Source organism: Myotis lucifugus, unplaced genomic scaffold (genome assembly GCF_000147115.1).
Source record: "Myotis lucifugus unplaced genomic scaffold, Myoluc2.0 scaffold_5, whole genome shotgun sequence".
Classification (NCBI taxonomy): domain Eukaryota; kingdom Metazoa; phylum Chordata; class Mammalia; order Chiroptera; family Vespertilionidae; genus Myotis; species Myotis lucifugus.
In genome coordinates, this window is record NW_005871053.1 from 9,661,203 (window position 1) to 9,688,329 (window position 27,127).

The window sequence follows — 27,127 nt, forward strand, 5'->3', positions numbered from 1 at the left end:
TTTAAAAAAGTACCTGGGACCCACTTCCGATGCAGTGGCATCAGTATCACCTGGGGGCTTGTTAGCAGTGAAAACCCTCAGCCCAATGAATCCAAAACTCTCTGGGTAAAGCCCCAAAATCTGCATTTTAACAAGCCCTCCAGGTGACAGATATACACTAAAGTTCAAACAATTAGACTTAAAAGAATATAAAACAGAAATTGTCAGGATAATAGAGTTAAGGAGTGAGGGAGAACAAAGCCAGGGGGTGAGGGAGATTCTTGGGAGAGAGAAAAGGAAGGAGCAGGAAAATGATTAGAAGACTGGTGAGGGTGAAACGTGGGAACCCAAATATTTGTTAGGACAAAGTGGGGAGCCTCCATCCACACTTGCATGTAGCTACACATAAACAGATTGCAAACTTAAATTGGCTGGTTTAAAGCCATAGCTCATCTAGCTGTGTGTGGGAGACCCATAGGACTTATTTTTCTCTACCATAAAAATTACACAGTCGACTAGAGTCCCTTGAGGTAGAGATGGGTCATTTATCTCATGTGTAGACTGTATTTCAGAATGAATAAATGCTGAAACTCTGATCATTCTATAGTGTTTCCGCTTTCCAATGAGGCACTCAGATAGTTGCCAAGTTGGTAAGACTCTTTGGAGAGTATTTTAAATTCTCCTCGTTATCAAGTAGCACACAGTGAGGTCCTACTATGCAGGTTTTGCTAAAATAATAACTGTAGCGACATACAATAGGAACGAGATAAAGGCAATTTGATTTCTACTGAGTGGAGCCAGGATCTTGGACATAGGGATACTTCTTCCATCACCTGGTCTCAAGACAAGGATTATATATATTTATTGGAAAATTAAGGTCACACTACTTGTTTTTAAATGGATTCCCCAATCTTGGGGAGAACCTAATTTAATTGTCAGGGTTAATTAACATCTCTATCTACACTGCCTGTAGGTCGTTGCCACCTCGGCTCTCCTGATGTGGCTGCTTTCTTCACTGAGCCAGCAAGGAAGTCTCTAGAGCAGTGCTTCTCAACCTTGGCCGCACATTAGAATCACCTGGGGATCTTTTTAAAATCCTGATTTCTGGGCCCCATCCTCTGGAAATTCTGTTCTTTGTTATGGGGTGGGACCACAACATTAGTAACAAAGAAACAGAATTTCCAGAGGATGAGGCCCAGAAATCAGGATTTTTAAAAGATCCCCCAGGTGATTCTAATGTGCAGCCAAGGTTGAGAACCACTGCTCTAGAGCAAACCTGCTAACAAGCCAGAGTATTATATGACATAAGATAATTACAGGAGTGGCATCCATTACTTTTGCCATATTCTGTTGGTTATCAGCAAATCCCAGATACTGTCCACACTCAAGGAGAAGGGATTACACAAAAACTTGAACACTGGGGAAAAGAATCATGGTGGAAGTGGAGGGCAGGCATCTTAGACACTGTTCACTACAGGTCACTTATTTAACCCCATCTGTGAAGCAGGAGCCCACGCAGTCCACAAGTTCTAGCCCATGGGCTGTTGTGGGATTTAAATGAGTAGAAGACAGGGCCTGACACAATAAGAGGTTCTCAGTCCACAACAGTTAACTCCTCTGTCCCACTCTCTTTCCTCCCTTTCCCCCACAGTGCTAGAATATTTTTTTTGTTTCCTATTTTTAAATTATTTTTTATTTAGTTCCTTGACGAAACCTTATTTGTAAATTCTTAAATATTGGGGGTCTCTTTGGTCTTACTACTCTGAGACTACTGCTTTTGGTTAGTGAAGGATACTTACAGTAACGGTAGTGCAGAATATAATTTCTTAACTCAGTGTTCTGGATCAGGAATACATTTTACTTTGGAGACTGGGAAATTCATTTCCTACAGTTGAGGGTAAAGAGAGTTAAGGAAAGGGGGAAAGCAGCTGGCTAAGCCCCACTGTCCTCCCCTGTCTCCTGGCCTCAGATCGCGGCTGTGGTCACCCTGCAGAGGTGGGATGGACTCCACCCCCCCTGCCCCCCGCCCCCCGCCAACCAAAATTGGTTTAGACGTCCAGACTGGTGGTACTGCACATACATCAAGGGTGTGAAAAGGTTTATTTCTCACATGATGAGGTTTTCCTGGGAGAGCAGGGCAGGCTCACAAGCAGGTCTGAAAACGGCCTGAGACAGAGGAAGAAGGGGAGACTGACTTGGCGTTGATTGTGGTTAGAGGCGGGGCTGGGCTCAGGATTCCTGTGGAAGAAGTGGCTTGTGTGGACTGAACGTTCAGCAGTCACCAAGAAAGGTAGCATGTGGGTTTTTCGTATTTGTCTGTCCAGATGTGGAAGAAAGAGGAAGAGACAGGGACAAGGCTTGGCATCTCTCAGCAGTCAAAATGGACTCAGACGCTATCACACCTCAAGACATAGAAGAGGAGAGACCACTCCGTGCCCTTCCGAACACTGACCCTGTCCCATTTGGGCTTCTATGAGACATGTGGGAGGAGCTGCTCGATGCTATAGAAGCACAAAAAATCTAACACGTATAGCAGCATGTGCCAGGTTCCTTCTAAGCATTGACTCATTTAATTCTCGTGATAACCCTATGGGGTAGATATTCTAATATTATTCCCACTTTACACAACCGAGGCACCTTCAAGTATCTTGCCCAAGGTGACCCAATGGCAAAGCCTGAGTTTAAACTTAGGTAGTGCCTTTCACGGCAGGTACTCCTAAGCGCTCCACTCGCAGCCTTTCCGCACAGACACTGATGCAATGACTGGCGAGTTGATGAGACAATAACTTCCAGCCAGTGTGCCAGGGTGTATCCACATTCTGACCGTGTGTGAAATGTAGTTTTCCTCCTACCACAGTGATGTGTCGGGTGGGGTTGAAGGAGGGCAGAGTAGGACTTGGAGGAAGGTAAGAGGCTCACTGTGATGTCAGCTGGTCCTCAAGGAAGGTCCTGGGCTGCTTGAGGCAATGACCCATTCGGAACAGCAGACAGCTCCGTCAGACACCACCCAGTGGGTGCTGACGGGTGATCCAGAGGACAGGGGGACACTGTGGATGCTTTCGCAGACTCTGTGAGGCTGTCACACTGAAGCAGTGATTGTGCTGTGAGTCTAGAAGACTTGGTTAGTGCCTTTCGATCAACCTTCAAGTGGACGGCAAAAAGTTCTAAATTTTGAAAGTGTGTGGCAAACAGAGATTATGGATGACTATGATAAAATTCCAGAGCTACCAGTGCCTTGTAATGAGTCTTTTTCAAAATTTGTTTTTATGATATATTTCTTCATAAGTATGAAAATACACAATTTATATAAGGTAGAAAGAATAATAAAACCAACTTTTATATCTCTACAAACAGATTAAGACAGAATATTTTCAGTGCCTTAAACCCCCTGTATGCTTATCCCCAGGCACATCCCTCTCCACCCCACCAAAGGTCACAAAATCTTGAATGCCTGTATAGGTCACCTTCAAGCACGGATGGCCGGTCCTGAAGTGTCATTGACTCCTTTCAGTGCTCCAAGGTAGAATCCTTGCCAATGTTTGGTGTGGGTGTGTGTGTGTGTGTGTGTGTGTGTGTGTGTGTGTCTGTTGAGGTGAGAAATATAGCTATCTATTTAAGAATAATCCAAATGGTAACTTCACCAATGTCTTTTGATCTAAATGTATCTATCTGTCTGTCTATCATGATCCAAATAAAACTTGCAATTGTAAACAGCTGACCTAGACATTATAATCACAGAACGTCTGTCTTAGATCTCATCTTTAAAATCAGAGACTTAGATGGAAAATGCAGTGGTTTTTAAACTGAAGGTAATTTTTCAGAAGGAGAATAATGTATGTACTACTGTTCTATAACAACTTGTGTTAGCACATTTGCCATTCCAAAAACAAAACAATCAAAATTAAGTAATATGCATGCCTGCTACTAGTAATCAGAAATGTCACCTTCTGTGGGATTGGGGCACATTATGTAATCATAAGGACATTGTCCCTGGTTCAGAACATCACTTAACCTTCTCTTGACTCCCTCACTCTGTGGCCACCACCTCCTCCCCCAATAAATTAAATACAGCAGCTTACCTAAATGATTGCTGCCGAACTCTTACCAAGAGAATGAAAACCTCTCAGCACCATTATAGTCTGAAACAATAGAGATCACAGTTTCCAGGCAGCACATACCAGCTCAAAAACAAGCCACAGTCTCTAAGCCTGTTGCCAGGTGAATGATACGGTACAATTTCTTGCTGTAATTTATATATGTATCTCCTCTGAGTTGCTTCAGAGCTTAGGCAATGAGAATGAGCTAACAGTCACTGAAAAGAAAGAGAAGTGTCAAAGCCTGACGTTAATCCTAGGTTTTTCCTTTGTCTAGTTGGCCCTGGGTCCTCTGTCGTTGCTCCTGAGACCTGCCCTAAATCCTCCTAAGCCATGAGAAATGCCTGCAAGCTGTTAAAACACTCACTGTCCTGTGTCCTCTGGCTGGAGAGCTTTGATGGCTGCCAAATTCATAAACTTATTGTCAGAGTCAAGTCTACAGGAGGCTTGCTTGTTTCCACAGACAGTGGCTCCTGTAGCTACAAAATAAAAAGGAACAGCGCGATTCATTTATTCATTTATTCAGCAAGTATTGATTGAGCATCAGTGTGTGCCAAGCACTGAGGGTAGTGCATTGAACAATGAACAAAACAGAATGGCCCCTTCCCAAAGCATGTGATTCAGTGAAAGATACTGACAAATAAGCAGACAGTTACATATGATTGTTAAATGTTGGGACCTAGGGAGAAGCCCCTGGCCCCTGGCTCCACCCCTAACCTAGCAAATAACTCTACTGGTGGAATGGACCTGAAATAAACGCTTTCTTGATCACTGAGGAATACAGTGGTTTCCGATTAAAAAGAGTGTTTTATGCTATTTGTTGTTGTTTGTTTTCAGCAGAGAATTCTCCTTTTGAAAAAATTAATCCCATCAGATTAGATATGCTGCGTTCAACCTGGTTTCCAATAGACACATCTGTGTGATTGTCCTCTTTTTTTATTCTGGTTTCTGTTTTGCCTCCAGTCTCAATTTTCTTCTTCTCCCCACTTTTTCTCCCTAATTTTTCAGTTTAGAGGACAAATATGTTGAGCCACAATAAGAGGAAATTCAGGAGCTGTTGGCCCTATTTCTACTGCAAATACTCTAAATTGCTTACTGATCAAGCCTTTGATTTAAGTATGATTCACTACTAAGCCAACCACTTCACTATGATATAGTTTGCTTTCTTGTATAACTTTATTTTCTCTGGAGTTAATAATTGCCTCTTTTTAAAATTTGCTTAATTTTTTTTGTACTTTCCCCCCAACATGCTTTAACAGAGCTATGAAATGCATAAGCAACAAGTTTTCCAAATGCTTGATAAGAGCGTTCTTTGACCAGAGCACAGGTCTATGCAGCTGCTCTTGCACAAATCTAAATAATAAATTTTGGGTAAAAATTATCTCACTGCTGCTCCGAAATCAGGAGCCTATTCAAAAGGACAGACTTTAGGGAATTTGAGGGAAGTTTCTGGAAGAGTTTTGTCCACTCCTACTTTCTGGACCTGTAGTATCCTATTGAATTCCTTCCCAAAGATGAGTTATGGCAAGCCTGATTGAAACCTAGGCACTTGGTAGTCTCCGAAGCACCAATACTGACTGCAAGCCAGCTGCTGCTAGAGCAATTAGGAAAATCCCAACCCCCTGAGCTGATGGTCTCTCTACTTTTTAGCAATAAAACAAAATTGGAGAGACCCAAATAAATCGTCAAGGTCATATCCCCATTAGTTCCCAGATGTGCCACTTAAATCTCTAACTTTCTAGAACAACAACAAAACAGTAATTATCTGTGAGTCATAAACCTTGTGATTCAGTTCTGTGATTACTATTTTTCTCCAACTAAATAAACTGTATACACCCTTCATGATTTAATTTTGAACTCAAGTGGCCTACTCTTGCTGCTTAGCTACAGATAGAAGCTTGGATATTAATGTGTCTAAAATGTGGGTTTAATAATTATTTTAGTCTCTCATCTCACTCTCACTTCATAGGAAATTACGGTCTCATTGGATGGTTGCTCTGCAGGCTATAACCAAATGTCGACCAATCTTGGTGAAGAGTGTTTCATCGACTGGCAACCATCCAGGCTAATGTCAGAAAACAGAATTATTTTAAATCACTACTATTATAGTAGCATAACTCTTAGTTGATCATCATCTCAATACAGATAGCTTCTTGCCCATTACTTAATTACAAAACACTACTCCAGTTATGAACCATTTAAGTATGTATAACTAGCACTATCAAATATATTAGATTTAATTTTGTAAATATAAAATCAAACAAAAACAAGCATAAAATGAGTGTTAATGGTATATGTTGATGGTTGTTTTTGTTTTGCTGTGAAAGGAAAAAGACTCACATTAGAAATAAACACAGAATTTACCAAAGTCTATAAAATTGTGACGCTTTATGGCATTCTATGGGGCACTTTCATATCAATTATTTCATTTTGATTCACAGAAAGCTTTTGAGGGCGGTGGGGCAGATGTTACCATTTCTATGTTAGAGTTGAGGACGGTTTATGTAAAAATAAAGCACTTTGCTTGTTCTTAGAAACATGACAAAAAATCCGCAGAGCTGGGGACAAACCTAGACCTTACAAGCCCTTCAAGACTGTGCCTTTTATTGATAGTTTTTTTTCTTCTTAATTAAACTACACTCTGACATCAAGAATTAATTTTCCATTCAGATAAAATGGTATAACTATTCTCTTCCTGCACTAACCTCCACTCTTACCAACCCATTATCAGCACCTTTTCCTTAAATATCTATTACTCTAGTCTCTAAAGACATCCATCCATTTTGGCTCTAACCACCAGCCTACATGCAATCCACCCAACTGTTATGAGCTGAATTTTGTCCCCCCAGAATGTATATACTGAAGTCCTAACCCCCAACACGTTAGAATGTGACTGTAATTAGAGATAGGGCCTGTAAGTGGGTAATTAAATTAAAATGAGGTCATTGGGGTGGGGGGTTCTACTCTAATACCACTGATGTCCTTGTAAGAAGAGGAAATTTGGACACAGACAGAGAGATGAAGAAGACAGCCACCTACAAGCCAAGAAGAGAAGCCTCAGAAGAAACCAACCAGCTGAAACCTCGATCTCAGACTTCCAGCCTCCAAAACCGTGAGACAATGAATTTCTGTGAAGCCATCCAGTCTGTGGTACTTGGTTATGGCAGCCCTAGCTCACTAATATAGCAACCACACCTCTTTTCTTCTTAAGTCCAGCAAATATGCCTCCACTGTGTACCCATGTCAGACACTGGGCCAAGGATTTGAGGCGCTAGGGATAAACTTGCAGACACAATCCTACCCACATGGAGCTTCCAGTGCATCGGGGGAGATGTTTTAAGGCTTACTAGTGAGCATGCCTTTGATCTAGAAGTTCCTCCTAAGGAAAACAAAGGGCACATTATTTTGCTATTGGCCTCTGATGTGCTACTCAAAGTGTGGTCCACAGACTCAAGCATCGGCATCACTGGGGAGCATGCTAGAAATGCAAGTTCTTGTGCCCCTCTCAGACTTAAGGAAGCAGGATCTCTGGGGTGGGGCCCAGGCATAAACATTTTAATTAGCTCTTCAGGGGATTCTTTTGCATCCTGAAGTGTGAGAAGCACTGCAAACGTATTATACTAGGGGCCCAGTACACGAATTCATGCACCTTGAAAGGAACTGTGGGCCGCGAGGCTGGGGTGGGCACAGGGGCAAATCTCAGCCCATCCTCCGTGCCCTCGCTCAGTCCCTCCCACCGTGGCCCCTGGTCCCGTCTGCCAGCAGCCCCGTTCCTGCCGCCACTCCCATGCGCTGATGGCATGCCGGCCCTGCTCACACCTGCTGATGGCTCAGAGCGATTGGGGCCGGTGCTGGCAGCAGGTATGAGTGGTGACTGCTGCCCCGATCACCCCTCAGGAGCAGGGGAAGGTGGAGAAGCCCTCAGGGGCGATCGGGGAGGCAGCCACCGCTCACACCTGCTGACGGCACCTAGCGATCAGGACCGGCACCGGGCGCTGGCAGCAGGTGTGGGCGGCAGCTCCGGTGCCAGCTGTGGGTGCGAGCAGGGCCAGCGCCAGCAACAGGTGCAAGTGCCAGGCAGAACCGCAGCACACAGGAGTGAATAATTTTCAGTAACCTCCAGAGGCTCACCCTGATGACAGTGACCGGCGTCCTGCCTTGGTCTGGTGCCCCCACTCACTTGCTCCACCATCCCACCACAGCCGATGCCCGCCATGTTCTACACTCTGCCGCCTGCTGCTGACACCCACCATGTTCATGTGCACCTCCTGGTGGTCAGTGCACGTCATAGCGACTGGTTGTTCATTTGTTTGGTTGTTCCACCATTCAGTCTATTTGCATATTAGGGTTTTATATATATAGATTGTGGGCAGGTAAACACAGTTCAACCCTCTGGCCTAAACCCCACCTAAAGCAACTGCTCCAAGTTGACTACACACACACACACACACACACTGGGATGTGTTTAGCTAAAGACTCCCATAATCCAATGCTGTCTTTTTCTTGGGTATCATCCAAACTGTTCCAAACATATGACTCTGTGCCTCTATAAAGCTATCAAATTAAAGGGGAAAAGTAGATCCTTGTTTGCAAAGAGAGATACAGATCTTCCACACAGAGCACCACTTCCTTTTTCCTTGGATTTCTAACGTCCTTCTCACAGAAGAAACAATGCCAAAAACAACAGCATAGAGTATATGGGAATTAAGTTGTCATTTAAACTCTTTTAGTACAATGAGAATCACTCTCTGATAGACATATATAAGAAGGCTTCTTTCCTGTTGTGTCTTAAATTATCAATTGTGTACATTATTATTTATCTGTGGCAAACCCTGTAGTAAATTATAATAATCCAGTCAAAACAGTTCCCACTGTGCAATTATGGTATTTTATTTAGTGTTTTATAATTAGGTGTGATGTGTTTTATTGTTAAAGGTACACGCTTAGAGGGAAAGGAAAGGATAATGGGTATTTGGCCAAGATTACCCACAATAGCTTGATTCAACCAGTCAGTTAAATCCTTTAAAAATCACTTTTTATGTGATATATACCCAATCATACACATTATTTTATTACTGCATGATCAAACTGATTTATTCAATCATTTAGCCAATAAACATCCATTCTGCCAGGAATTGTGCAAAAACTGGGAGAAATAAAGATGAGTAAAGAAGCCTGATAGAGATGGAGACAGTCGCAGGAACCACTGCTCCAGTTTTGATGCTGCAACAACACAGCTCCCCTTGCCCTGTCCTCTAAACAATCTAAGTTGTTCTCTCTCTTAGCAGATGTGCACAATCTACCCTCTTCTAGTAGTATATATACAGGGCCTAAAATAGACATAGATACATATTAAGAGCTCAGTAAACAATTTAAAATATTTAACTTAATTCTACTTCTTATTTTGCGCTGTGTACAGTGCTAAGCCTTTTAAATGTTTATTGAATGTAATCAGAGCTGTGCTGGTAAATGCCTCTCCAGGGGGGGAAAGAGCCTGATTTCTAGCGTTTGCTGATCTTGTGGCAGAAACACTCCCGCCATGGCTAATTTCAAGCTACCTAGTGGCTTAACAACTGCCTTGCAAAAATCCTGAACATTTACTTAACAATTGGCTTGGTCAAGATGGTACGAGTCGACCCCGGTACACTGCTGCACGTAATTTTCACAACACGACTAGTTAAGTAACTTGTTCAGGGCCAGGTAGTAAATGGTAAAGCTAGGATGCAAATATGGGAGTCTGGGAGACTAGAGCTAGTCCTACATTAAACTGACTGAAGCTAGTACTACATTAAAATTTGAATTTACATATGTAAACTTGACTGACATTATATTCCACGAACAAATATGGAGTGAGATGAAGAGCTGTTAAAATTGCCATTGGAATCTTTCCAGATGAACCAAAAGCATTCTGGGTTTTGACTTTCTTCACATTGGAACATGAAGCCATTGCTCCCTTGTCTGTGAGACCTAAAGCCTTTTCCTCCTTGGGTTCATGTTGTGTTTATCCTTTGGCTCAGAGATGAATCCATTCATTGAAGAGTTTGTATTCCACTTGAAACTTCTCCTATTATTCCTATAAGCAAATATTTGTGTAAGGACTAATAATCTATATATTAAAAAAACCTAATATGAAAATTGTCCCCACAGGAGTTTGACCAGGAGACTGATCACTTGCTATGACATTCACTGACCACCAGGGGGGCGGCGTGGATGGAAGGCCCCAGCTGGCAGCTGGCAGCCAGGGAAGGAAGGCCCCAGCCAGCAGCCAGAAGGCCCCAATCGGCCCTGATCACCAGCCAGGCCTAGGGACCCTACCCGTGCACAAATTTCATGCACCAGGCCTCTAGTAATAATAATAATAATAATAATGACAGTTATTGTTTGTTGAATGCATACAATGTGCCAGGCACTCTACATTCTACATGTTTCATTCCATTTTATTCTCACAACCACTCTAATAGCTAATAACTATAGATCCGAGGTTCAAGCCACAGGCATGTGTTTTTGAGCCTGAACTCTTAACTACTATGTCATCCTATTTAGTCCCTAAATGCTCCATGCCAACATGCTGGCTGATTTCATATCCCAGCAGCCCAACTCTATGTTATGTGCCTTCAACTTCTTTCCTGGTACATTTTTCAAGCCTCCCTTCTTGCCTATCCTTGGTTAGCTCCCTTTGTCTTACCTAAGGCAGGTGCTGGTTGTGAACAAACGAGCTGCGGTGACTTTACCAGGGCTGATCTCCAAGTTTACCTTGCTAGCTGAAATGAACCATTCTTCATAGATGGCACTCATGGAATTCAATAATAGGAACAAGAAGGTTCAAGTTTCATATAATGGGGTGGGACCTAAGTCACTGTGAGTGGCTGACCTACCTCTAACATTTGTGAGGTCTTGGGCAAGAATGGCAAGAATACTAATGGAGGCCCACATACCATTTGTCTAAATATTTAAACATATAACTCAAGCTAGTAAACTGTTAAAGAAAGTATATTCTGTTCTTCATAGTGCCTTAGTAGGTTATGTTTTAATTTAGAATTATTGAACTCCTTCAATTACTGGGCTCCGGAGAATTGGCCCCTAACTCAAGGGCTGCCCATGTTTTCCCACCGCCGGCTCTGCCCTTGCACACATGACTGTGGACCACCTTACAGCCACACATCCGAGCTAGCTTTCCCTCCCCAGCGGCCCCTTGGCTCTAGCGGTACCCACACTGGAGCTGTGGTCTAACCCCTGAAGGCAGACCAAAGGAGGAGGCCTGCCTAGGACGTGGATGGAAAGCCCAGGGCTCTTGGGCAGAAAATTCCAGGGCCAGGGGCTAGAAAGGAGACCTGGAGGCTTGAGGAGGATCTGAGTACAGCCCTGAGTACAGCACAGGGCTCAGGGTCAAGGCCCCTCTTACATAGATCTGGGATTGGTACTGACGGTAGGAGCCTTGAGTATACTCTTCCTGGGGCACAACCCTGACCCTTGGAACATAAATTTTGAATGATTCCAGTATTTGCCAAAGGGATGCGGTGAGGTGAGGTAGCAGTCTAAACTTTATAAAATTGCCATCCTTCTGAGCTTCATGCCAATGGCTGAAAGTCACCTTCTCAGCCCCTGATGCCAACAAGATCGATCTGAAAGTTAATGCAGCTTAATATAATTTGATTGATTGCTTAGAAAAACATTGTATTCCCTCAAAATACTTTATTTTCGATAAATGGAAGGCTCCTCACCACTTTCTTACATACAACACGACTTCATGCTGCCTCTTTCCAGAGTTCCTCTCTTTGAATATATAAATTTGAATAGTTTTTTAAAAATTTTACTTCACTTGAGTGTAAAAGCAGATGATCTAAGATTAAAAGTTTGATGCTTAAATTTTCTAAATCTCAACAGCAAAACAATTGAATAAAGCCAGTACCTTGACACAGTTGCAGAGCGCCTGTGGTTGGGATGGGTTGCTGGGTTGGGGGGTCTCGATGAAGCACAGCGGGCCCAACTCCCACTGTTCTCCGGCCTGGAAGCTCTCAAACTCTCTTGCGTCTCAGACTCACCTGGAAGACTTATCAAAACGCAGCAGAATGCTAGGCCCTACCCTGGGAGTTTCTGATTTAGTAGGTCTGAGGTGGGGCCTGAGAGTCTGCATTTCTAATAAGTTCCAAGGGGGTTGCTAATGCTGCTGGTCTGGGGACCCCACTTTGAGAACCGCTGCTCTAGGTTTTGTACAGATGACTCATGTCCTGTATTCACAGCACGGCTTCAGTCTATAACTGTCCCCCTCCCACTAATCACACAATTGATAGACCATCTTCACACCAGGAGATTCAAATCAACAATGTAAGCAATTTGCACACCAGAAAAGAAAAAGTTGCCAATCACATATAGTTTTTCAAGTTAATGGTCACTTCTAAAGGTCATAATGATAATAACATCTTGCTTCTTTTTAAAAATATATTTTTATTGATTTCAGAGGGAAAGGGAGAGAGAGATAGAAACATCAGTGATGAGAAAAAAATCATTGATCGGCTGCCTCCTGCACGCCGCCAACTGGAGATTAAGCCCGCAACCCGGGCATGTGCCCATGACTGGAATCAAACCCGGAACCCTTCAGTCCGCAGGCCGATGCTCTCTATCCACTGAGCCGAACCAGCTAGGGCACATCTTGCTTCTTATCCTTTTGTGCTACTAGGAAGACCATGGCCACTCCATTTCAGCCTGTAAACTTGTCCAAGAGCAGTGGCACTAGCGGATGTTTTATGGGAATCTAATCTCCAAATATGCTGACTTTCATCATTATTCTTAATAACCAGAACACCTTTCTTCTGAATTTGTTGCTCGTGATGTTACCTAACCCCTTCCTGATTCTATTTTCAGCATATTATTACCTCTAACAAAAATAGGTTCCCTCTCCATTTAAAGGACTAGTGCCTGCCTATGTGACTGGCCTGGAGCAGAACACACGTTCCACACACAGACCCAGGGTGTTTAAGGGAAGCACCTAAACAAACCGAGCAGAGCCGAGACCTGCCACCTGTTAAGTTTCTAAAGGATTGTTAAGCTCTGGAACCACACTGTCTACCTATCAGTCTAACCACATATATTCTTTTCTGTCCCCCAGTCTGTTCGTGGCTCCTTTGGAGCCATTTGCTTTTTGACCACATCTGCCAATGGACAGCCCGAGTTCCTCGGGCAGTTTTGGTTGGAGTATCTCCCTGCAGAACCGTGAGCCACGACCCAAAGGGAGACATAGTGTTTTTACTCACATCAACCCTAACTACATATTTACAAATAAATCAAAGGCATCGTTTCCAGTTACTCTCAATTTCTGTACACTGTGCACTAGAGACAGCTCATAACTTACACTTTACTAACATGTTTAAATTCTCCAGTACCTTTTTACTCCTCTTCAAGGAAAAAAAAAACATCTAAAAATAAATTTTAAAAATAAACCAAATCTTCTGTGACCGTTCCTGGCCTCTATCACATTGTACACTTGCGATATTTCTCAAGCTTTCGGGGATGCTCACTGATTTCACAGTCCGCTCCTGGCTCATATTCTGCACATTTGTTCTCCTTCTACTTAACAATCTGTTGCTAAAGCGTCATCGCTGACTCAGCCTGCGTTGCTGGCCATGACCTTTACCTGGACTAAAGCCTAGTGATCATGCAATGCCTGGTGTGTCCCTAACATACACTTACGGGTGGGAGTCCCTCAGGGTAAAATCCGATGAAAAGACCAGATTCTTCATTCATTTTGATGATTTTCAGAGGATTTTAGTCCACATATATTTCACTCGCACAGTTTTTCAGTCATAGTTTTCAAACTAAATTGTTTTGATTTTAAATAAAAATCTATTTTGTTTACCAATACAGCATTTAAATTACCATCTCTTATTTTGTGAGTGACAATAATTGTACATAATTTATTAAATAAAAATCATAGCCTATTTTGTGCTTTTTGTGTGTGTCCAATGCTTTTCATGCAAAGAATCGAGAACTCTAGTTGTCTCAGTTTAGGGAAGTCTATTGCAAGGCTTCTGGCCCCAGTTAGGAAACAGGGATACCAGGCACACAGCTGGGACACCAGGGGACATGGGAAAATCAGGTTCTGAAGCCTCAGGAAGAACGGGACTTGACCAGCCAGGTCTTGTGGGGGTTGGACCAGTGTGTCATTCAGGATACTTACACCTGTAACCGTGCCGTCAGCTCCATAATTGCAGGGCCCCAGTGTAAACTGAATGTGAAGCCCTTTGCTCAAAAAACAGCTAAAAAACTTAAAAAACAAAAACAGTTAAAATGTGCCATTATAGGTTCTAAAATATAAAGCTTTTTTTTCGTCTATAGTCTCTCTCTCCACTTGTCATGATGTTTTTTTATTTGCTATTTAATGTCATTCTAAGTACTAGTAAAGATGAAAGAAAAGTAAAGATTCAAGAGAGTGGTTGCTCAGGGAAAGGTGACAAATGAGCATGGAAAGAGAAAAACAGAGAACTTTAACTTTGTTATGACAATTTTGTTATTAAATAAAATAAGTTAAATTAATAAATAAAATAAAATTTTATTATGAAGGGAAGTTGACAGAATAAGTGAACTGAATGGATGTTCAGGGGTGAGACCATGCATTTTCCAACAGAGTGGTGATATATTTAGCGTGCTCCAGAACCGATGCAAATAAAGATACTTTAGATAAACATTGTTTAAATCAAAGTCATTATTTAATTTCTGTTATTGAATATCATAAACTGTTATGTAATGTAAACAGCTCACATATAATACACTGAGCCTTAGATTCTGGGAAACTTAAGATCTGAAGCGGGAAGAAGACTTACTTTTCACTGTTTACCCTTTAGCACAATTTGATTATTTTTCTATATGCATTTTTATTTTTAACTTTAAAAATGGAAAGAAGATGAATGAGAGGATACTGTAGTACACCTTCTGTAAATGATAGACATGTAATCATTTTAATTATAATTTAACATTACTATGAAATATATACACAGTTTTGTAAATCTACCCCATTGCTATAGAAACGGTATAATATAAATGCTCAGATATATATGTATGTAGATTTACATATCGAACAAAGCAGTCATTTTGTAGACTTAAGCATATATAACAAGAATTTCAATATTTCTGATGAAACAGTTTTGCATATTTATATTTGCCAAAGGAAGTATATGAAAAAAAATGACAAGATTGTACTTTTTTTGGGGGGGGGGGGTGAAAGCACACAAGAAGTTTTTGAAAAAACAATTTCCAATGAAATAAAACTGACATTCTGATAAGAACTCTTTCACGGACTGTATTAGACCAACTTTTCATTAAACTAACACACTGCAGATTCGACCAAGATGGCGGCATAGGTAAACACCGGAGACTGCTGCCGCAAACAACCACTTCAAAAATACAACTAAAAGACGGAACAGACATCACCCAGAACCACAGGAAAGCTGGCTGAGGAGAGACTCTTCAACTAGTAGGAAAGAGAACAGCAAACCGAGGCTCAGAGGAGGCGCAGTGTGGAAAATACAAAGGTACCGAGGTGCGCGCGCAAAGCGGGCTGGTGGCTGAGGGCGCGGTTGTCGTTTTCAGTCGGGAGTGAGTCTCAGACTCTGGGCTCCAGATCCGGGCGAGTCTCTAGGGACTCAGACTCAGATGGGAGAAGCGGGATTGTCCGGCATCAGTTGGAATCTGAGGGCAGCTTTCTCTCCGAGGTTTGCAGCGGTTGCCGGGGTTCTGAGAAGCAGAGCCTCTAGGAACGGGACTGAGAGCAGCCATAACTGCTCCCTCCACCCGCCCTGTTGATCCCGCCCCGCCCAAGCCCTGCGCAGAGCCATTTGCCAGATCGCCTCAGGCAAAGGCTAGATTAGCACCTCCCCAGAGGACAGAAGTTTTCCACACAGCTGATTCTCACAGCCAGTCGGCCTGGTGGTCAAATCCCTCAGTATTAACTAAAAAAATCAAGGCTTAACTAGAACAAGACTGCGCACAAAGACCACAAGGGGGTGCACCAAGAAAGCATAAAAAATGCGGAGACAAAAAAACATGACAGAAATGGAGGATATGGAGCTAAAAAACGCAATTTTGAGGGCTTGCAATAAACTTGTGGAGAGCCTCACAAAAACTAATGAGACCCTCGATGCTACGATAAAGAAACTAGAAATTAAGCATACACGGACTGAAATAAAGAATATTATACCCAATAGCAGACCAGAGGAGCGCAAGAATCAAGTCAAAGATTTGAAATGCGAAAAAGCAAAAAACACCCAACCAGAAAAGCAAAATGAAAAAAGAATCCGAAAATACGAAGATAGTATAAGGAGCCTCTGGGACAGCTTCAAGCGCACTAATATCAGAATTATTGGGGTGCCAGAAGATGAGAGACAGCAAGATATTGAAAACCTATTTGAAGAAATAATGGCAGAAAACTTCCCCCACCTGGTGAAAGAAATGGACTTACAGGTCCAAGAAGTGCAGAGAACCCCAAACAAAAGGAATCCAAAGAGGACCACACCAAGACACATCATAATTAAAATGCCAAGAGCAAAAGACAAAGAGAGAATCTTAAAAGCAGCAAGAGAAAGAGACTCAATCACCTACAAGGGAATACCCATACGACTGTCAGCTGATTTCTCAACAGAAACTTTGCAGGCCAGAAGGGAATGGCAAGAAATATTCAAAGTGCTGAATACCAAGAACCTACAACCAAGAGTACTTTATCCAGCAAAGCTATCATTCAGAATTGAAGGTCAGATAAAGAGCTTCACAGATAAGGAAAAGCTAAAGGAGTTCATCACCACTAAACCAGTATTATACGAAATGCTGAACGGTATCCTTTAAGAAGAGGAAGAAGAAAAAGGTAAAGATACAAATTGTGAACAACAAACATGCATCTATCAACAAGTGAATCTAAGAATCAAGTGAATAAATAATCTGATGTACAGAATGAACTGGTGATTATAATGAATCAGGGACATAGAAAGGGAATGGACAGACTATTCTTGGGGGGGGAAGGGGAATGGGAGATGCGGGAAGAGACTGGACAAAAATCGTGCACCTATGGATGAGGACAGTGGGTGAGGAGTGAGGGCGGAGGGTGGGGAGGGAACTGGGAGGAGGGGAGTTATGGGGGGGGGAAAGAGGAACAAATGTAATCTGAACAATAAAGATTTAATTAAAAAAAATTAAAAAATAAATAAAAAATAAACTAACACACTGCAATTATGTCATTCAAAGAGGGGAAAAGTCATCCTTAGAGCTTTTATTGATTATACTTTCTTTATGAAAAAAATAAAATGACACCTATTTTTTCTTTTAAAGTACAGATTGCATTTATTGAGGAAATAGAAGTTGTGGTTAAGGAATTCTTTGCACCTGAACATGAACAAGGAAATAGATTGAAAGCTCATTGCCGCACTGATTGTAGTAATGAATGAATGGAAACATCCCCAATGCCTCTCAACAAAGGAATTTATAAAATACTATCCAGAACTTAAACTAAATAGGTTAAATCTTTATGTACTAATACAGCAAGAACTAAAAAAAGTGTTGAATGAAAACAGCAGAAATAGTATGTAGCACAGATGTCATATAAGTGAAATTTTTAAATCTACAAAACAACTCCATATATTACCTATGGATCCAGTTGTCTGCAATAAAAGCACATAAAACATATGTGGGCTGTACTCCAAGTCAAGAGCATGGTTGCCTCAGGGGAGGGTGCAAATGAGCATGGAAAGGGAAAAGGAGAGAACTTTAACTTTGTCTGTAAAAATGATTTTTGTTACTAAAGAAAATAAGTTAAATTAATAAATAAAATTAAATTGTATTCTTAAAAAGGAAAGAAGAAGAATTGAAGCAAATATAAAACGTCAGCATTTGTTCACTTGGGAGGCTGGCTTATGGAAGTTTGTTATATTATCTATGATACTTCTCAAAATTTTTCATTAAAAATTCTACAAGCAAAACAAGAAAATGGATTGGCTCTGTATGCAAAAAAATGTAAAAATGTCCTTAGTGTTATAAATTATTGGAATAAATAGTGCATGTAATAATTTGGAAAGTTAATGAGTGTTTCTAAACAGTGCTCAGTTTTTATTTTGATTAATTGGAAATTCCATGGGAGTGGAAAAAGAAAAACAAAGGGAAAGAAAAGCAACAAATACAAAATATACTATATTTCTTTGAATGAGAAACCAACCATGGTGCGGTATACCATTATTTTATGCACCAATAAGAGGGCAAGGTGGAGGGGAATATTGCCAATTACAGCTGTTAGATGTCATCAACCTAAAAATGGATCCAGATCGCAATTATGTAAATGTAAAGCAAATGTAAAGTGTAAAGCAAAACAAAACAAAGTGCTTCTTAGACTTGGCAAAATGTAACAAGCTAATGGTCTGGATCTCCCATCCCAAATTAACTCAATAAAGAACGCACAGGATCTCTACTGGGGAAATTTATTAAAACTCTTTGATGATAGAAGACCTAAAGAAATGGTGATTGGAATGACTTCCTATTGTAGAGATTCCACTTCTCCCCATATTAATATATAAATTTAATGCAATTCCAATTAAAATTCCAGGGAAGGGTTTCAAGAAACTTATTTTAAAGTTTATGTGAAGTAAATAAAAGTGTCAGTAAAGCAAATTTGGGAAAGAAGGGGGAAAAAAGGATGTATCAGTAAGAAATATATTTACAGATATCAGGAAACCCTACTGGAGGGGCTTACACAGACAGAGGGTGAATTGACTCATTCATTATGCCCAGAGGCAGTCTTGGATTGATATTGACAACTAAACAATGTTATCAGTGACCCAGGCTCTAAACTAAAAGTTTTCCTGTCCTGCCACTCTGAATATATAGACCTTTGACCCCATGCTTGTCACCTCAGAGCACTATAGGCCTCAGATACATTGTAGGCAAGAAAAAAAAAGTAGAGAAGAGATGAATGGCTTTCTTGTGGTAATCTTTATAACTTGGGGGAAAAACTCTGTCCTTAGAGACTTTTGCCTCCACCTCATTATTAATTACTGTAGCACATGGCCAGCCCTAGCTACAAGAGAGGCTGAGAAGATGAATATTTATGACTAGGCATATTGCTGTTCCAAATAAAATTAGAGGTCTGTTTATGAAAAAGAAAGGGAGAATGGATATTGAATCCATAATTAGGAGAATATGCTATAAGAGAGGACTTATTTTTCTAGTAATAAACAAACAATCAAATAAACCATCAGTGTACTTTAGGCACAAGTCAAACAAACTGACCATGGAATAGAACAGGATAAGATAGGGTGGAATGAGATGGGGTGGGAGTGTTTGGAATGGAATGGAATGGAATTAAATAAAATGGAGGGGAATGGAGTGGAGTAGAGTGTAGTAGAATGGAATGAAATGGAGTGGAGTGGAGTGGAGTAGGATAGGATGGGATGGGGATAGAATAGAATAGAAGAATAGAATAGAATAGAATATTCAAATTACTTGTGGGTTGTTTTTTTTATAGAGGTGGCCCCACAAATCAGCAGAAAAGGATGGGTTGTTTAATAGATGGTATTTGGAAAACTGGTCCATTGTATAGAGAAAAATAAAGTTGAAACTTTATATATGATATAGATATTACCACATATATAAAGATGACTTCCAAATGAATAAGACCTACATGTTCAAGGTAAAGCTATAAAGTGAATGGCAGAATATGTAGGGGTGAGGAATGACTTCTAAAGATTCCATAAGTGTAAAAAATAAATATGACTATAGAACATTAAAGATTTTTATTCAATAAAGGATGCAATAAATAAGATTTATAGTCAGTTGACCATTTGGGAAAACATTTTGCAATATTTACAACTGACAAGGGATTAATATTCAACAGTGCTTTCTATTCAATAGAACTTTCTGTAACATTGGAAATATTCTCTGCCTGTGCTCTCCAATATGGTATCCCCCCTCATATCAGGCTATTGAACACTTGAAATGGGGCTAATGTAACTGAGAGCTAGGTTTTTAATTTAAATTTAAATAACCACATGTGGCTAGTGGTCACCTCATTGGACAGTGCAGAGCTAAAGTATTTAAAGACTTCTAGCAAATCAACAAGAAAAATACAAGTTTGCCCAATAGAAAAATATAAATATATTGACAAAACAGGAAGCCCCAACAGCTAGCACTTATATGAAAATATCTAAAAATCACAAGTAATTAGAGAAATACAAATTAAAATCATAGGATGTACGTATTGCTAAAGGTTAGAAAGTCATGCAGCACCAAATATTGCTGAGGCTGTGAGGAAAAGCCACCCTCATTTACTGCTGATAGTTAAGGGTCCTTTCTGAAAGACAACCTGGGTAGATTAAGTATGCATATATCAAATAACCCATCAACCCATCTCACTTTCCCTAAAACAGCTCACACACAGGTCACGAAGGTGCATGTTCAAAGATGTCCAGCATGATTTTTTTTATGATGGTTGAGATTTAGAGACAATATAAATTCATCATGGTGAAAATGGAAAAAGAAAATGCAGTGAAGGCATGCTCTGGAGTATTCTGCTGCAGTCAGAAATAATGAACCAGAACTACATACAGCACTAAGACAGAGCATAAAAACCTGGTGTTTGGTTTTAGAGAGAGAGAGAGAGAGATTGACATGTGTTGTATAGTCCTATTAACTCACACAGCAACTATTATATTTCTCAAAGATGCTTACATATCCAAGGACAAATACCAAGCATATTATTCTGGGTAGCTATGGGGGAAGGGGGGAAGGAAATCGAGGAGCAGGGATGAAGAGGGTAAAGAGAGAGTCCTGCTGCAAAGAAGAGCAATGATAATATACCATCAATGAAAGAATATGATTATCTTAACCCTCTGCACCTGATGTCCAAAGGCAAAAGGATCAAAATGAGACCTGGGCCCTGGCCGGTTTGGCTCAGTGGATAGAGCGTTGGCCTGAGGACTGAAGGGTCCCAGGTTGGATTCCGGTCAAGGACATGTACCTTGGTTGCGGGCACATCCCCAGTAGGGGGAGTGCAGGAGGCAGGTGATTGATGTTTCTCTCATCGATGTTTCTAACTCTCTATCCCTCTCTCTTCCTCTCTGAAAAAAAAAAATCAATAATATATATATATTTTTAAAAATGAGACCTGGTCCTGGCCAGTGTTTCTCAGTGGTTAGCATATCAGCCCAAGCACCAAAGACTCTCAGTTTCGATTCCTGGTCAAGGGCACGTACCTGGGTTGCAGGTTCAATCCCTAGCCAATCGACATGTCTCTCACATCAATGTGTGTGTGTTTCTCTATCTCTATCTATCTCTATCTCTATCTCTATCTCTATCTCTATCTCTATCTCTATCTCTATCTCTATCTCTATCTCTACCTCTGCTCCTTTCTCCCTTCCACTCTCTCTAAAAATTAATGGAAAAAATATCCTTGGGTGAGGATTACAAAAAAAAAAAAAAAAAGTGGCCTGGTACCTGAATTTCCTGAATCTTCTGATCACTATCTATGGTTTTTTTTATACTGTGAATATTTTATAAGCTAAATAGAAGCACATTTTGTGTTCTGTTGCCTCTTTTATGCCAGTGCTTGCTTTAAACACAAGCATGCTTATAATTCATTATACTGGGCTCTGCTGATTTCTATGAACTCCACCAGCTGCAATTGCTTTTGCTCAACAGACTGTTTTATGTTCCACTCCAGTATCTCCCTAAAGAACATAAGGCTTTGAGAAACCTATTACAGACATTACCTGAATATTGAATTGAAACTGTGAGAACTGCAGAGCGAAAGGGCCAAGAACAGAGCCCATGGCAACTCACGGGTGCTCTCGGTGGCTGCTGTGCGTGCAGGTTTAGATGCTATTCTTTCAGACAAGGTTCTCAGCCGAGTGCATCAGTTAATCCCTTGCCCTGAAATGATTTGAATACTCATGTGGCTGGGCCTGGGATTTGATTCCTATGGCAACTTTGGAGCTTTTTCAGTCTCTCTCTCTCTTTTTTCCTCCCTCTTTTGGAACTTTGAAGAAATGGATTAGTGAGTCTTTTTTTTTTTCATTATTTAGAAGCTGATCTTTGAATCTTTTATAACTTGAAAAGAAAGTAAATGGACACTGTTGTATGTTAACACACCTTCCCTAAGGCACTTACCATGGTCTCTTTGTAAATTAGTTGACCTATTTGTGTGTTTTTTTAAATTGACTTCTCAAATAAATGAATGGCCTCCCCGAAAATATGTGTGGCACTTCAATAACAAAACTGAATCATTAGCCCTAGCTGGCTTTGCTCAGTAGATAGAGCATTGGCCTGCAGACTGAAGGGTCCTAGGTTCGATTCTGGTCAAGGCACATGCTCAGGTTGCTGGCTCGATCCCCAGTGTCGGGTATGCAGGAGGCAGCTGATCAATGATTCTCTCTCATCATTGATGTTTCTATTTCTCTCTCCTTCTCCCTTCCTCTCTAAAATCAATAAAAATATTTTTTTTTAAAAACCGAATCTTTAAAATAATGGAAATTATTGTTTAGATGGATTTCCAAACTACAGCCAGAAGAGAAGTTACTTCATTTCATTCCTTATAAATATTTCCTCGCCAAAACCAGTTTGGCTCAGTGGATAGAGCGTCGGCCTGCGGACTGAAAGGTCCCAGGTTCGATTCCGGTCAGGGGCATGTACCTGGGTTGCGGGCACGTCTCCAGTGGGAGATGTGCAGGAGGCAGCTGGTCGATGTTTCTCTCTCATCGATGTTTCTAACTCTCTCTCTCCCTTCCTCTCTGTAAAAAATCAATAAAATATATTTTAAAAAATAAATAAATAAATAAATATTTCCTCTTCTGCAAAATAAGCATGCCTCTCGAAAATGGGCAATAACAATATGTTAGCAAAAATGTAAGTATGCAAATTAAATTTCATTCATCATCCCCATTATTATCAAGTATCACCCTAACTCCAAAAATAACCCTGAAAATTAGCATGTACCTGACTTAGGCTATTGAAAACTTTTTAAAAACTTACATTACGTTATATGAACTGGTACACAGATATACATATACACACATGAATATATGACATAAATCTATATTTCCTTCTATGTGCTTAGGTGTTGTTCTAGGCCAGGGGTGGGGAATGTCCAGCTGCAGGCCATATAAGGCCCTCCAAATCATTTGGTCTGGCCCTGCCAAGGCATTAGGAGTGAGTTAATTAAACGTTTGAGCAAATATAGCAGGTGATTTTTAAGTTGATAATTTTGTATGGCCCTCGAATGACATTACAAATATCCAAATGACCCTTGGTAGAAAAAAAGTTCCCCACCCCTGCTCCAAGCCCTGGGAATGCAATACCCACAAGCCCTTTACAGAGTTTATAATCCAGGAAAGGAAAACAGGCAATTAAGCAATTGAAATAAGATGTCATAAGTGCTTTTCTAGGATAAATAAAGCGCACTGTGGGAGCTCATAGCAGAGGCAGCTGAGTAGACTAGACGAGAGAGTCAAGTCGGCTTTACTGAGTAAAGGGATGTTTAAGCAGAGCCCTGAGAGATGGAAGCAAGAGGAATGTGTTCCAGGCACAGGGAGGTGTGGCAGGGACTGAGGCTGAAGGGAGTTACAAACAGAAGCATCATACCATTAGATGAAAATTCAGAAACATTCTTCCTGCAGAGTGAGCATGGAGAGTAATTAAATCTGTCCGGAATCCAAACAAAAGCTGAACTACAGTAATGTAGTAAGGATAGAGAAAGAGGATTTATGTACAAGGTAAACCCACAAGACAGCTGCTTGATTAGCTGTGAGCCAGGTGGGAGGAGAACAGTTGATCTGAGCCCTTACTTAAATGTTAGCCACAGCGGCGAGCAATCACGGGGTGGATATCCGTATTAGTTCACTCTCAGAGGGCTCTTTCCTTGACCAGGGTGGGTCCAGCACATCCAGACCCAAAGAGTCTCTAGTGCAGTGGTTCTCCACCTTGGCTGCACATTAGAATCACCTGGGAATCTTTTTTTTAAAAAAGCGTCTGCAAGCTGGAGAGCCAGGAAAGCTGGTGGTATAGCTCAGTCTGAGTCCAAAGGCTTGATAATGCGGGGGGGCTGATGCTGTGAGTCTTGTCTGAGTCCAAAATACCAAGAACCAGGAGCACTGATGTCCATGGGCAGGAGAAGATGGATGTCATAGCTCAAGCAGAGACCAGGGGGAAGGGGGGGAGAAAGAGAGAGAGAGAGAGAGAATTTGCCCTTCCTCCTCCTCTTTGATCTATTTGGGCCCTCAGTGGACTGGCTGGTGCTCACCTGCGTTGGTGATGGCGATCTTCTGTACTTAGTCTTCCCAATTTAAATGCTAATCTGTTTCAGAGACACCCTCACAGACACACCCAGAAACAACATTTTACCAGGTTTCTGGGCATCCTTTAGCCCAGTCAGGTTGGCACCTGAACCATCACAAGGTGGACGGGGAACTTTGGCCAGCCTGAACCATACCCCAGTGGCAGGGAGCCGAGGTGTCATGATTGGCGGTTCCATCGGGTATGGGAGGAGTTCCTGAGAGGAACACAGCTGCTCTGACACCAGAAAGCAGGAGTAAGTAGTTGAGCTGTAAAAGCAACAGCTGTCACCAAAAGTATGATAAGTTTTTATTTCCTCATCAGACTTTAGTCTAGAATCCTGGTAAAGCTGAAAAGGAGAAAGTCAACCTATTGAATCTTAAGTTAGGAGGACCCAATGAGCAACCTCCTGTGGTCTTATGCTATCAAGTGTGGTAACTAAACAATTTCCACCTTGTACTGGTAAGTCTAGAATGTCAGATTTTTTTCATATCTGTATGTTCATTGGCATTTTTATCTTTAAAACAGCATAGTTTAGCCTCAGTTTTTAGCCTATGCTGAGGTTTATAGGTCTCTTGTGGAAAGCTAAAGTTAGTGTAAAATCTACTCTGTATTAAATCACAAAGGAAAAATGGCCTGCCTTACCCTGTTGGAATATGATTTATGAGTCCATGCTTCGATGTTTTATTACTACATATCATAACTTTTATTAGTGCTTCCATTAATATTGCCAGTCATGAGCCATAAATTCGACTCAGAGTGTATCCATGGGCTTTGATAAAACTGGTTCTGAATCACGTTTTTCTGTAAATCATACAAGACATTTGTGTTACAAGAAAGTGGCAATTCACTTAGTTTTGGCTTAGCACTCACATTTTTTAAAGTGTAGAATCATCGCTGCTCAGAACTACAAAAGCTCTTCGAAGTCCTCTAGTCTCACTATTTCTCTGTGAGTGGATGGTAGGCAGTCTGTACATTTAGTGAATGAATGAATCTTCTCCATGATGTCATGCTACTGGTAAACTTATTACCTCACCAGGTTTTTGTGGGACTTTTTTGCTGTTGTTGTTTTTGTGTGCTTTTGAGACAAATTCTAATTATCAGAAATCTGCCCTAGTTGGTTTTTATTCCTTTGAGTCCCACAGAATTAGCCTATACATCACAGATACTGACCTTGTCGCTTTCAGATTATCAAGGGTTCCTGGGGTTTCTCTTCTTCAGGCGTCATGCCCTCAGTTCTGTCCACTTTCCTCCTGTGTCCTAATTTCCATAGCCTCCCTCATCTTGACCACTTGACTTGGGCCATGCTCCTGATCTCACTGGGGCTAGTGGTTCATCATACTACAAATCTCCCAACCCCTCTATTTTCGGGTCCCATTTTTGCATCTTCATAGTGACATCTCTGGAGATTGACAAATTATTTGCTGGAGTCCATATTTCAAGACTTCTGTCTGACCAAGACAAACTAAGAAAAAGAAAAAGGCAATGAGATGAGTTTTGTCTGGAATTTTCCTTATGTGGAACATTAAGATTACCAGTCTATGGTCTGCAGCATCCTCTTTCTTCCTACTTTAAAAAAATAAATGGTCCTAGCCAGTTTGCTCTGTGGTTAGAGTGTCGGTCCTCGGACCAAAGTGTCACGGGTTCTATTCCCAGTCAAGGGCACATACCTCGGTTACAGGCTCAATCCCAAGCCCTGGTCAGGACACATTCCAGAGGCAATCACTGGATATGTCTCTCTCACCTCTCTATTTCTCTCTCTCTCTCTCTCTCTCTCTCTTCCACCCTCTCTCTCAAAAAAAAAAAATCAATAGAAAAAAATATCCTCAGTGAGGATTTTTAAAAAATGGAGATTTTTTTCCTGGCTTTGATCGTCTGCTTTTCAACCCTTCTCGCTGAACCATCAAAGACTATTACAACTTTCATTGATCTCATCCACAGGTCCTGCTAGGATCCTTGGATGTAGATGTGGCAAGATAATATTTTGAGATGTTACCTAAGATTTTCTTTTCTGAATTTCTTTTACTCTTTGCCCTTCACTCATTTAGTCAATGCATTCATTGCTCCTGGAAAAGGTTGTTGCAGCAGAAAAGCAAAGAAAAGGCTTTTAAACTTCTGAAGCATATGCCTTTGGGGAGAAAAAAACACCTTAGACCCAGAGGGAACTCAGGTCATAAAAATTAGATGGGAAAACACTGTTATCTGCAGTCAGATCAGCTTTGTCTGATCCTATCATACCCCCTGCATTCTGTTATCTCCACCCATGGTCTAGTGAGCTCCCTAAATTTCTTCAGACTGGAGAAAGAGAGAGGAGAAACACTCAGTATGTTTGAAAATCTAAGAAAAGACGTTATTGGGGACATTCTGCTTCTTCTGGACATGAGAAAACCAACCCTTAAGCCCTGGGAAAGAGGCCAGTGTCAGGGTTTTCTCACGTCCAGAGGTAGCAAAATGAGTAGACGTGTCTCTAAATGATGTATCAGGGCAACCGAAAACAGCCTCACAAATCCCTGCTTTCCTCAGTGCATCTTTCAGAATGGCAGAATGATTTCTCACGAGCCTGAGAGTAGCACAGGAGGTGAAAGTCATGCTGAACTGGAGCCTTAAAAGAGATTAATGAGTACTAGAAAGGAAAAACCTACATTATTTATTGTAGTGGGTACTGTGGTATTTCACTCAGATTCCCTCCTTAACTGCTTCCCCTAAGGTTAGCACCCTCCCAGAAGGATAACCTGTGTCCAACACCTGACTGATACAAGAAT

The 27,127-nt window shown here is 41.2% G+C and overlaps 1 protein-coding gene and 1 long non-coding RNA gene across 2 annotated transcripts in view; both read right to left on the reverse strand.

Annotated features, from left to right (window-relative positions):
* RAPGEF4 (Rap guanine nucleotide exchange factor 4) overlaps nucleotides 1-25,774 on the reverse strand; it is a 298,063-nt gene extending 272,289 nt beyond the window's left edge. The window contains exons 1-2 of the mRNA XM_023744830.1: nucleotides 25,239-25,774; nucleotides 11,983-12,115 (exon numbers count right to left, since the gene is read on the reverse strand). Coding sequence (XP_023600598.1) covers nucleotides 11,983-12,115; nucleotides 25,239-25,260 — 155 coding nt within the window. The 5' untranslated portion in view covers nucleotides 25,261-25,774. The remainder of the gene's footprint in view (nucleotides 1-11,982; nucleotides 12,116-25,238) is intronic.
* On the reverse strand, nucleotides 8,943-11,899 carry LOC111823442. The gene is made up of 2 exons (XR_002826458.1): nucleotides 10,759-11,899; nucleotides 8,943-10,146 (listed from the first exon to the last, which is right to left on the reverse strand). It is a non-coding gene; the product is annotated as an uncharacterized LOC111823442 (long non-coding RNA).
* Nucleotides 25,775-27,127: the final 1,353 nt, after the last annotated feature.